The sequence below is a fragment of the Grus americana genome, chromosome 12 (genome assembly GCF_028858705.1).
Source record: "Grus americana isolate bGruAme1 chromosome 12, bGruAme1.mat, whole genome shotgun sequence".
In the NCBI taxonomy this organism is placed as follows: Eukaryota; Metazoa; Chordata; class Aves; order Gruiformes; family Gruidae; genus Grus; species Grus americana.
Window position 1 is genome coordinate 11811746 of NC_072863.1, and position 11321 is coordinate 11823066.

Consider the following 11321-nt stretch of genomic DNA (forward strand, 5'->3'; position numbering starts at 1 on the left):
CCCGGTGCTGCTGGCTCGCTCCAGCTGGGGCTCGGCACCGGGTGCCGCCATCTTGTACAGCACTGGATGCCGCCATGTCGCCGCGCCCGGCGGGGGAGGGAGGGGCGTTAGCGCTTTCGACCGCCCGCCCGTTCGACCGCCCGCCCGTCCGCCCGCCCGCGTGGGAGCCGCTGTCGGGCGCCGCCGTCGGGCGCCGCCGCGAAGGGGCTGCTGTCCTGTGGCCGGCGGCGGGCTGGGGGAGCCGAGGCACGGCTACGGCCAGCCAGGCCGGCACCGGGGCGGCATATGCCTCCGCGTCCTAAGTGCGGGCCGGGCCGGGCCGGGCCTGCCCTGCCCCGCCGGCACTGACTGCCGCTGTCTGTCCCCACGGATAAGCCCCCGCTACGTGCAGAGCTGCAGCGCCATCTACGCGCGGCCCTTCAGTGCGATGGCCGAGCTGCTCGGTAAGCACCGGGCACCGTGGGGAGAGGGGCCCCAGCAGGGCCCCATCGGCCTTGCCCCCGGACAGGGGTCGGTGCGACCTGACAGGACGTCCTTGGCCTGTGCCCGGGCTTCAGTCCCGACCCCAGGCTGGCCGGGGCGCCGCAGGCGTCGCGCAAGTGGTAGTGTGTCTGCCTCAATGTGTAATAGGTGGTCTAGACACTCATAGCAAACTTTTTGTTTGTCGTTAACCACCCTGACGTAAGCCATTTGGCTTCTTGGTGTGCAAACTGTGTAATAAGCAGAGGAGGTGCTTTTGTGCTGAGACATAGAGAAGGTCCACATAAAACTGAACATGTGTGCCTGAAGTCAAACCAAGAGTCCTTTTCCGTAGACTCATGTTATGGAGGAGTTTCCTCTCTTGTCTCTTACCCTGTGGATGCTGAAATGAGTCATTGCTTTAGAGGACGTGTTTGTATCAGGTTAATCTTTCTATGTGTGAGTTGTTTAGCGATGAGAGAGAATGAGGCAGGCTAATGGCAAGAGATTTAAAGCATGATATTGTGTGATAAGGAATTTTATTCAGTTCAATAGGGCTTGTCTTTTAATTACATAACTAACTACAACGAAAATAGGTTTTAAGCTTTTATGTGAACAATCAGTGAAGCGAGCCTTACAGAAAGGGTATAACTTTACCAGGGCATTTTGAGCCCAGACACAGAAAGGCCTTTGCCAGGATGAGGTTTTTTTGCCAAAGCAGCTCTGCCTTCTCCGTGGTCCTTTGGTGGCCTCTTGGACTAGAGGTTTTCAAGGCTGGAGGAAGGAGTCTTTTGATGTGAAACTCCTGCCCCTTCTTTTTTGCTGTAGCTTATCCACAGGGGTGAAGGGGCTGGGGGTTGGTTTTATTTCTGTCTGACCGTTCTGATTGATATAAGCAAAATGTGGGAGAGCAAAGCAGAGACAATTGTTTCTTTAAATGCAGAAGACATAACCACAGCACTTCAGAAAAGTGAGTGGGGCTCAGGAGATAAAAAACAGAGGCCCTGTCCCCTTCCCGCCCTGTCATTGTGTGCAGTGGAGGAGGGCCATACCCTTGCTGGTACAAACCGCCCCGGAGGGGACAGTGAGAGGTGAGGTTTGGTGCAGAATTATGAAGAATAGGCACATGGCATTTCCCTGGCTGGCTGTTGGCCTGGGTGTGCGGTGCTGGAAACAGATTGCCTTGCTCCTCTTCTGGATTTACCTGTCTGTAATGTAAAAAATTTTGTGGAGGTGCTTAGGGTAAATTAAGGTTTGGAGTCCTTCCCTAAGTGCTAAAGAAATCTTCCTTGTCAGTAACTCTTCCTGACCATTTATGTCGTTCTTCAGTGGTAAAGGCAGTCTAGGACTGTGTCTCGTGGTTTAGTCCCAGCCAGCAGCTAAACACCATGCAGCCGCTCACTCGCTCATTGCCATGGTGGGATGGGGGAAAGAATTGGAAGAGTAAAAGTGAGAAAACTTGTGGATTGAAATAGAAACAGTTTAACAAGTAAAGCAAAAGCTGCAGACTCAAGCAAAGCAAAACAAGGAATTCATTCCCCACTTTCCATTGGCAGGCCATCTCCAGGAAAGCAGGGCTCCATCACACGTAGTGGTTTCTTGGGAAGACAAATGCCATCACTCCAAACATCTGCCCTTCTTTCTTATTCCCTCAGTTTTTTATATGCTGAGCATGACATCATAGGATATGAAATATCCCTTTGGCCAGTTTGAGTCAGCTGTCCCGGCTGTGTCCCCTCCCAACTCCTTCTGCACCCCCAGCCTACTTGCTGGTGGGTGGGGTGGTGTGAGGAGCAGAAAAGATCTTGACTCTGTGTAAGCACTGTTCAGCAGTAACGAAAACACCTCCATATTATCAACACTGTTTTCAGCACAAATTCAAAACATAGCACTATACAAGCTACTATGAAGGAAATTAACTCTATCCCAGCCAAAACCAGCACAGACTGGCAAGATTTGCCTTCTTTACCAGCACTGCATCCATCCTGAGTCTTCCCTGTTGAACAGGAGCTAAGCTCCCTTTGCAAAAGTTAAGAGTGGTAATACAGACTTGCGCCTGGCGTGAGGCAGGTACTCATTATTTCCAGACCTTTTCTGCTTTGCTTGCTTTCAGCTTTGGTTTCATGGACTGCGAAGAGAGACCACCTGTCCATTGGATTGTATGGCTTCAAGTCTGGCTCCACACGGCTGATGAAGAAGGCCTAAGACTGGACGGTCTCTCAGTGTAGGGCTGCTTTCCTAGACCTACATGGACCATGTCCATGCTGAGATAGTGCTTATCCTACTGATGTCATTCAACCAGCAACATGGTATCCTCCTGTGGCTGAGTGGCCAAGCTGCTGCCCTCCTCCAAAGGGACATGGGGGGCCAGTGGTGCTGCCATGATGCTGAGGGCACAGGCTGCCTGTGGCTGTCCCTTGGCCATGTGTGCACAGGACAATGGTGAGGGTGAGAATAACTAATCAGTGTTGCACCTGGAGAATCCCTGTGGCAGGCCTTGCTGTTAACACACTCCCACGCAGCATTATTCCCTTTTCCTTCAGCTAGAACTTGTCATGCATCTGCTTGGAGGCATCTGCTGCTAACCTGGCTCCTGGAAAGCCTTTGCAGTCATGCCACCAACCCATGGGCTACCTGTTTCTGTCCCTTTTGTCCCTGTCGTGCAGACCCATGTACACATCCCCTGCCCAGGAGCTATGCTCTCTGCTGCTTTTCTGCACATATAATGGGCTTTGGTGCCACCTGGGCATGCTGGCATACTTCCAGGCTGTGTTTCCTTCATGCCAAAGGGAGCTGAGAATATACAGCTCCCCAGCACCGCTTGTATATTATCAGCTGGCATGACATTGCTGTCCCCCACTCAGTTTGATACGTTCAAGTATTTTTCTTCAAAGCATCCTACTGTCATGTCTGTCATGTCTCAGTCTTTCTCTGAGACCATCCTTCTGTAGTCTCTCCTGTGTCACACTTCTCTGGAGTGTCAGGCCTGTGGCCAGGTCTTTGCAGCTGGATTTTTTGTGCCTCTGTGGCAAAATGGAGGTAGGTGAACTGGGCAACCCTATTCATGACTCTCTGGTTTCTAGAGAAAACAGTTGTTACTGAAGACTCTGTCCGTAGCCTGGAGGCCATCCTGGACCATTCTGTCTTCAACTTCAGGGAGGAGTTGCCAGCAGAGTTTGACGCTGTTCCAGGTAAAAAGGGCATGTGCATCCTCATCAGGAACATTCACAGGTACAGGGCTGGGGCGTGCAGCAAGGCACGCCCTGAGGATGGGGAAGAGCTAAAAGCAGAGACAGCTTCAGGACAGCATCTGGCCTGGGTAGTGTAAGCCTGCTGTCATCCAGCCTGGCCACCCGAGGAACAAATGCAGGGATTTCTCCCTAATCTCTCTGTATGACTGAGTGCTTAAGGTGTCACGCTGGGAGTTGGAAGAGATGGGTCTAGTTCTGTCTGTCACAGGTGTGCTCTTTTTTTCAGAGGAAACCAATTACTAAATTTACTTCCTTTTCCCATCTGTGCAATGGAACTTCCATATTTCTGTGTTACCAAGACAGCTCTAAAGTGTTCTGCTACTTTGGTGTTCTGCACAGAAATACCTGTAATTAAATGACTGAGTAATGAGATGCATGGAGCATGTGAAATATACTGTTTTATCTGCTCCTCAGGAGGTTCCCTTGGGATCCTAATACAGAAGAGCAGACCGGGGTGCTGGTGATGGAAGGAAACTGTCTTTATTTTTGTTTGGTGTTTTTCAGAAATAAAGATGGGAAGCTGGAGCTGGATTTTGATACGGACGAGCATAATATTCGAATTGCAAACTTCCTTGCAGACGACAGGTAGATTCCCAGCAGAAGGGTTCTGCACTCTGTCCTGGTTTTGGCTAGGATAGAGTTAATTTTCACAAGAAGCTTGGACGGGACACAGCCAGGACAGGTGACCCAAACTAACCAAAGGGGTATTCCATACCATAGACGTCATGCTCAGCATAAAAGGGGGCTAGTCGGGAAGGGGTGGCACAGGCTCCAGGTAGCTCCGGGAGTCATGTACGGTTGTTGGGTTGTCGGATGAGAAACTGCATCGTGTATCACCCATTTTGTATATTCTAAGTACTGTTGTTATTTTCCTCTCCCTTTGTTGTCCCAGTAAACTGTCCTTATCCCAACCCATGAGTTTTACCTTTTTCTTCCAATTCTCCTCCCCATCCCACTGTGGGTGGAGGGGTGAGTGAGCAGCCACGTGGTGCTCAGCTGTTGGCTGGGGTTAAACCACGACACACTCAGAAGATGGTTCCAGATGGTTCCTGGCCTGGAAATGGAGTAAGTTGACAAGAGCTGAAAGGTATCAGGATGGCCCTTCCCCAGCTTTGTTCTGTGGATGACCCACAGGGGATGAAAGACATTAAATCCTAGATTTCGGATTCACAAACTAGATTTTGGATTCACCTGGAAAAGACTACACGTGACTAGAATTCTCCGCCTGTTCTGTTGTGCTGTCCCCTCTCCCAGGAATACTGCATCTTGTACCTGAAGCTGAATTATCTTCTCCTTCCTATCTTCTGGTCACCTTTGAGAAGCCAAATCCTGATGTGAAGCTTAGAAGGGAGCCCTCAAAGCTGCTTCTGTTGGAGCAGTGGGTGACAGGGCTCATGACTCACCTTGTACATGAGACAATTCCTGCCTTAGCCCAAAGCCTGTTTCAGGGGAGAATGAGGTGGAGAAAGGCTTGAGGCTTTTGCTGGCCAGTCAGTTTTGCTTGGAGAAACATCTGCTGAAATGTACTTTAAAGGACAGCATTATTCAATTCAGTGGAAAAAAACACTTTATCAAAATGTAAATGAGACCAGAAAAGCCTTTCCTCCTCTCTGTTCTGTTCATCAGCAGTTGGTTGCTGACTTTTCCCGGCTGGCTGGAAGTTGGTTATTTGAGTTCTTGGAGCATGTTGATTCTCATTCCCAACACGTGCTTCTAGGCCACCCCAGCTCTTTGGGAGTTAGATGACTTTTTTGGCTTACTTGCCGATGTGCTTTTGGAGACCGGTGTCCACAGAACAAAAGCCAGTATCCCCAAGTAAAGCCAAGTGTCAAGAACAATCTACCCTTCAGATCTTTTCCAGAAAGAACTTTGCTTAAGCTGTTTTGAACTACACCTGAGCATCTTTTATCCTCCTTCCTCCTATGTGCTTTAAAGATCATTTTGTGTTGTGAATTTCTGAGCTTATGTTAATATGAAAAGATTTACCAAAGATGAAAAGGCGTTACTGAAATTCTCTACCTACGTACTTAGTCAGGAATTGGAGAACCAACAAAGCTGGTTTCCTGCTTTTGTAGCTTCACATTAGTTCATATCTGTGTGCTAATGCTCTGTCCAAGGATTGCACAGTCACTGTGTTTTGAGATGATTTGCAGAAATGCAGCACGTTAGAAATCTGTGGTGGTAGTGCCCAAGCAGTAGTGGTTTTCCACTTGCTTTCAGAGGTGCTTTGGCCTTCCATAGCCAGTGTGCATAAAATAACAGATCCTTGAGTTTTGAAGTTTAGCACATGTTGTGTACAGACAAAGTAGCATTGTATTGGAAAGCAGGTGATGATTATGTACATTGCAAACGCATGAGCTCTGACTCCAAGAAGTAAGCAAATTAAAATATATTTAGATAAAAAGTGGTTAATGAAATATTTTAATCCTAAACCCACAGTTCCCCATCTAATAGTGGTCTGTCTAGAACTGAATTTGTGAAACTGGAATCTACTGAAGGAGAGCTCACTGTTCTTTGAGCGACACCTTAGTGTCATTGTTAAGATTTCTTCAGTCCTGACTGGATGTGCTTGATTTGGTTTTGTAAATATTAGTCATTTATTTTTTAATCACAAGTAAAATTATTTGTCATCAGTTATCTCATTTGTGATACACTCCAAGGCAATTTTCTCTGGCCAGATCTTGTCTGTTCTATTATTGGGGTAATAAAAGTGCATATCAGATTTTTTATTAAAGCTATAAACAAGGCATATTTTGACTTTGCAGTGACAGGCTGTCTCCACTCAGTACAGCTGTATCCAACTCCCCTCCAGTCAGTTACGCATGTTCTTATCTGTGATTGTTGGCTGCGTGCATGGAGTTGTTAACAGGCCAAGGCTGAGCACTTTTTCCCTGCTGAAGAGGGAAGGTGTTGTGCTGAGGAACGCAGCGTGGCCTGCTTGATGCAGCGGCCTCTCCGGAGTGTTTCACTCCTTCCTGTGGAACTTGTGCATCTCCCGCACTCCTCTAGAGCTTGTTGTTTATTTCTTCCTTGACATATTTTCCCTCAGAGCAAAAAGGTGAATTGGATTCACCTGCAAGAACAAAAGCCACTATGAGATCATGATGTACCACAAAGCTCATCAGCTCCTGCGAAAAGGTGGGCTGTCAAAGGAAGGTGAGTAGGTGGACTTGTCTTTTACCCCTTTTTGTCTGGGAGAGGGGATAATAGGGCTTTGCAAAAAGGAGCCTTGTCTTAGATCCTTGCTTCTACGTTGCACAGTGTCCAGAGTTGAACAAGGAGACCTGGTGTTTCCCTAGGATCAGATCAGTGTGTGCATCTGCACAATGGGTGGCTGTCCAGGTTTTAGGTAACTAGAGATGTCCAGCAACTGTTTAATACTGCTGTGGCTGGAGATGCTACCAGAGGATGGGCAGCCTGCCTCTCCTCCAGAGTGATTTCCAGAAGCAGATCTGCTCTGGCAGGATAGCGTGGACTCTGTTAAGAAGCGATGACTGAAGCATTTGCTTCTAGGTGTGACCTTGCAGCAGTATTTCAGAGCTATGGCATGTCTTGGAGACACACCACAGATAATTCTGGTCTGTTAGTTAAGCCAGCCTGTGCTCAGCTTTCTGGAAGAAAAAGCTTCAGTATTATATGTCCAAAATACCTTTGCAGGGGGGGTTGCCAGGTGTTTGTACCTTATATGTGCAAGGCACCAGCCATGGTGTTGCCATCAACCTTTGTATCAGGGGTTTGGGGTGTCAGTGCTCCCAAAAGGACTACTTTTTTTTTGTTCCAAGCAGAATTGGCTAAAGCAACTCTTTCCCTTCATTTCTGGCCCCTGGTGCAGGGAAGAGGTATAGGTGTGATTGGTGTAATTGAATGTAACTTCCTGAATTGAGCACACAACAAAGAGGACTTTGAAGAAGGCAAAGAGTACTGGTAAGAGAGACCTGCACCCAAGGCTGCTGCTTGGAGGGGGTTTTGCTGTGATACAGCCTTTGTTCTGAGCACTGCATGTGTTCTTAGGTCTGTTTATTGTGAAGTAGCCCCAGATTGGCCCATTTTTGCCTTCTCTAGCACCTCTAGAGAGCATGGAGAATTTTATCCTGAAAGCCTGGTGTAAACATACAGCCTTGGACTGAGGAAAGGACACAGTCTCTGTGTTCCTCCAGCTCATTCACTCACAAGACTCCAGACCTGAGGAGACTGCTCTGAAGTAAAATTGAGCCTGTGTTTGTATACACTTTAGCAGAGACGCTCAAACCGGGAACACACCTATAAAGCCAAAAGAAAAAGTTGGATGCTCACTTGGAGCCTCCAGTTAAGGGGTGCAGCAGCAGCAGGCAATGTCTTCCCTCTAGGCACTAAGCCCTGCTCTTCTGGAGGTGCAGCACACTTTGGGAAAGGCTGAACTTAGGGAAAGGGACCTGTAGCCTGAACTTTGTAATGATGAAATTGGCCCATTTTTTTCAGTTGTGGAGTGGGTGATACAGAAGGTCTGCTAAGGTGCCAACCTAAAACCTGCAATCACAAGTCTAAGTCAAGTTCTTGAGGAAGGGGTTTGTATTTGCCCTGTTTGTTCCTTGAGCTGCCTGTTATGCCAGTAGGAGTTGCCCAGCTTCTTATGGAATTCTTCCTTGCAGAAGGATGATGGCTGTGCTGGAACATGACCTCAACAGCTATTGGAAGGCAGTGATGGCACAGATGAACTTGGGAAACATGGATGCAGCTTTCATGATAGCATAGGAGCCGGTTTGCCACTGCTCTGTTCTTTGCCAGCGTTAAAGGCCTGGGAGTTTCCCTTGGCCAAGGTGGGGTGGGAATGTGCCACCAAAAGGAGCAGAGGCTGCTGATGGGTGACTGGACTCCTCCTTCCTATAGGGAATTGAGATTTGAACCTGTGGAGTTTGGCCTGGTGGTTACTAGGAGGGATGCCACACCATCAGCAGGGTCTCCCCAGGAGAGCAGAGACATGTTGGCTGCCCCAGACCATCCCATGTCCTGTGCTAAATGGGCTGGGATTGCTTTGGGACTAGGTGGCAGCGCTCATTCTGAACAGCCTTTATTCTAGTGTTTACTCCACACTTGAAAGACTCAGACTGAGCATTGTTTTTTGCAGAGAGAGACCAGACCAGACATGGGTACGTGATGGGTGTCTGAAGTGGGGGAAGCTCCCTGATCAGGTTAACCCTAGATTGTTACCAGAAAGCTGGTTTTGTCATCTCCATCCCCTCCCCAAATACAGGTAGGAGACTCATTAATTGAGTCCTAGATGACTTTTTTCCATGCCATCTCACATCCTTGAAATACAAATGGTTTCTGTAAAATGCTTGACTTCCTGCTTTCCTTCCACATACCTGTGAATACAGATCTTCGTTAAAATAGCCAATGTTAAAACAGGAAAATGTTTCAGTACCTGCTTGCTTTGGTCACTGCCTGACCCCTTGATGTGGTTTAATCCAGCAGGCAGCTAAAACAGCCGTTTACTCAGTCAGCCCCACCCAGTGGAATGGGAGAGAATCGGGAGAAGAAAAATTAAAACTCGTGGGTTAAGATAAAGACAGTTTAATATGACAGAAAAGGAAGATAATAATAATAGTAATAATAGAATATACAAAACAAGTGATGCAAAGCACAATTGCTCACCACCCACGGACCACCAATGCCCAGCTAGTTCCCGAGCTGTGTTCTAAACCTCCAGCCAGTTTCCCCCCAGTTATATACTGAGCATGATCTCATATGGTATGGAATATCCCTTTGGCCAGTTTGGGTCAGCTGTCCTGGCTGTGTCCCTTCCCAGCTTCTTGTGCACCCCCAGCCTACTTGCTGGCAGGGCAGTATGAGAAGCTGAAAAGTGTTTGAGTTTGTGTAAACATTGCCCTGCAACAACCAAAACCATCAGTGTGTTATCAACATTATTCTCATCCTAAATCCAAAACACAGTGCTATACCCGCTACTAGGAAGAAAATTAACTCTATCCCAGCCAAAACCAGGACACCTTTTCTTTCCCTGACGCCTTTAAAATAACAGCCTTTGATCTAGAGGAATCTGGCCATTTAAATGATAGTGCTTCTGAAGGACTGGATGGGTTTTAGTTAAATGTGCTGATTCAGTTACAGTCAAATGGCAAAACTGCTACTAACAAAATACAGTTTCTTGTTGAGATCTCCTGACCTGTTGGAGAATGAAAAAGCTTTACTTCCTTACCGAGAATATCAGCTCAAATGCTAAGCAGAAAGAACTGGTAGAGTTGAGACTGAGACCAACTGTCTGGATATTACTGAAGAAAAATCCTTTTCTCTGATCAACAAATTCCAGGGTGCAACCAGTTTGTACGGCTGAATTGCCATTATCTGTTAAAGTTCGGCATTCCACAAAGATAGATAAGATAGCCTTCATGATAAACTGTTAAGGAAACCAGTTGGCTCTGGAGGCCGAGGAGTAAGTTTTTATAGTCTAGAAACTAGATAATTAAGCCACATTTCAACAGAGGAGGAAGCTAATCCAGGACTGCCTCCATTTAAAACTCTTCGATACATTAAAAGTCAGTGATCTGGAAGAGGGAGCAGCACAGATTACAGATGGGAGACAGTTCTTTGTCAAGCCAGACAAATGGACTGTGGGATTCGTGACTACCTTCAGACTCACCTGGTTCAACTAAGCAATCAGCAAGGTGATGGCAGACCAGAACAAGCAAGATACTGTAGGAGGAGTAATTAGGATTGTCTAGGTGTACAGATAATTTCTAAGTTAGCATTATTGTCTGAGATGGAGACCTAAGAATGTGTTGGACAGTTCAGTGAAAACACCTGGGCAGTACTTGTGGCTGCCAGAAAACTAGTAGTTACATTTCTGTTTTAAACCTGTATACGCAGGATTTTTATCTTCTGCTTCAGGGTATCACTGCAAATGTATACTACTGCATAGAGGGAACTTTTCCTATAGACTGTTTCCACATAACTCATGACTGTGACAGTTCCTTTCCTCTGAAGTAGCTGGTATTAGTGGTCTGTGCTGCCCACATGGGTTATGGTGCATTTCTCTGTCAACTCAAAATTGAAGCAGAAATGACTGCCATAATGTGTTGTGCTTAACTCTGTTGCATAGTCTGTACTTCCTTTCATCTATGTTATTTTGGGATTCAAGGGATTTCTTTTCCCTTCAGCCCTTAAACACAGTGTTTGATTCTTCAGCAGTTCTTTTGATCTTCTTTTATCTGAAATCCTAAAGGATTGCATAGATGTCCAAACAATGAGGATTTTTGGTGGGAGAGGGGAGTCAAACTGTTCACACACACACTCAGGCAGGGTTGACAGCTCTTTTTGCAGAAACTGTTCGGCACCTGAGGAGTAGGAATGCAGTGATGAGGGAAAGAAACCCAGATACAGACTTGAAATCCCAGAAGGGATGAGTATATCCCATTCCAGTTTGCAGCTCAGCTACCTGGAGCAAAGACAGCGGAAAGAGAGTTGTTGGGTGTCCTGCATACAGGAGATTGCTGCTGCTTTTCTTTTGTTGTCCTGTTGTTCTTCAAGTAAAAGAATGTTTTACCCCTTGGTAAGACAGCAAGGAGAAACTTGATCTTTTTTTCCCCTTTTGTTGGTCTAGGGAGCTGGACAGAGGGA

At 47.1% G+C, this 11321-nt stretch overlaps 1 protein-coding gene across 2 annotated transcripts; it reads left to right on the plus strand.

Annotated features, from left to right (window-relative positions):
- The first annotated feature begins 137 nt into the window (after window positions 1–137).
- On the plus strand, window positions 138–6114 carry MORC4 (MORC family CW-type zinc finger 4). 2 transcript variants are annotated; one of them, XM_054839859.1, is made up of 6 exons: window positions 138–443; window positions 2573–2901; window positions 3543–3650; window positions 4215–4295; window positions 4678–4775; window positions 4889–6114. In XM_054839859.1, the coding sequence occupies exons 2-6, from the start codon at window positions 2841–2843 to the stop codon at window positions 4919–4921; spliced, it is 381 nt and encodes a 126-aa protein (XP_054695834.1). In that variant the 5' UTR covers window positions 138–443; window positions 2573–2840; the 3' UTR covers window positions 4922–6114. The 2 variants fall into 2 exon arrangements, with proteins under 2 accessions (XP_054695834.1, XP_054695833.1); XM_054839858.1 differs by having other exon boundaries at window positions 4965–6114.
- Window positions 6115–11321: the final 5207 nt, after the last annotated feature.

Bases quoted from the DNA above. Each gene is read 5' to 3' on its own strand.
- MORC4 (XM_054839858.1), top strand. From the start codon at position 2,841: ATGATGCTGAGGGCACAGGCTGCCTGTGGCTGTCCCTTGGCCATGTGT. The intron at 3,651-4,214 runs GTAAAAAGGGCA...GGTGTTTTTCAG, and splicing joins AGAGTTTGACGCTGTTCCAG to AAATAAAGATGGGAAGCTGG. The intron at 4,296-4,677 runs GTAGATTCCCAG...CTGTGGGTGGAG, and splicing joins AACTTCCTTGCAGACGACAG to GGGTGAGTGAGCAGCCACGT.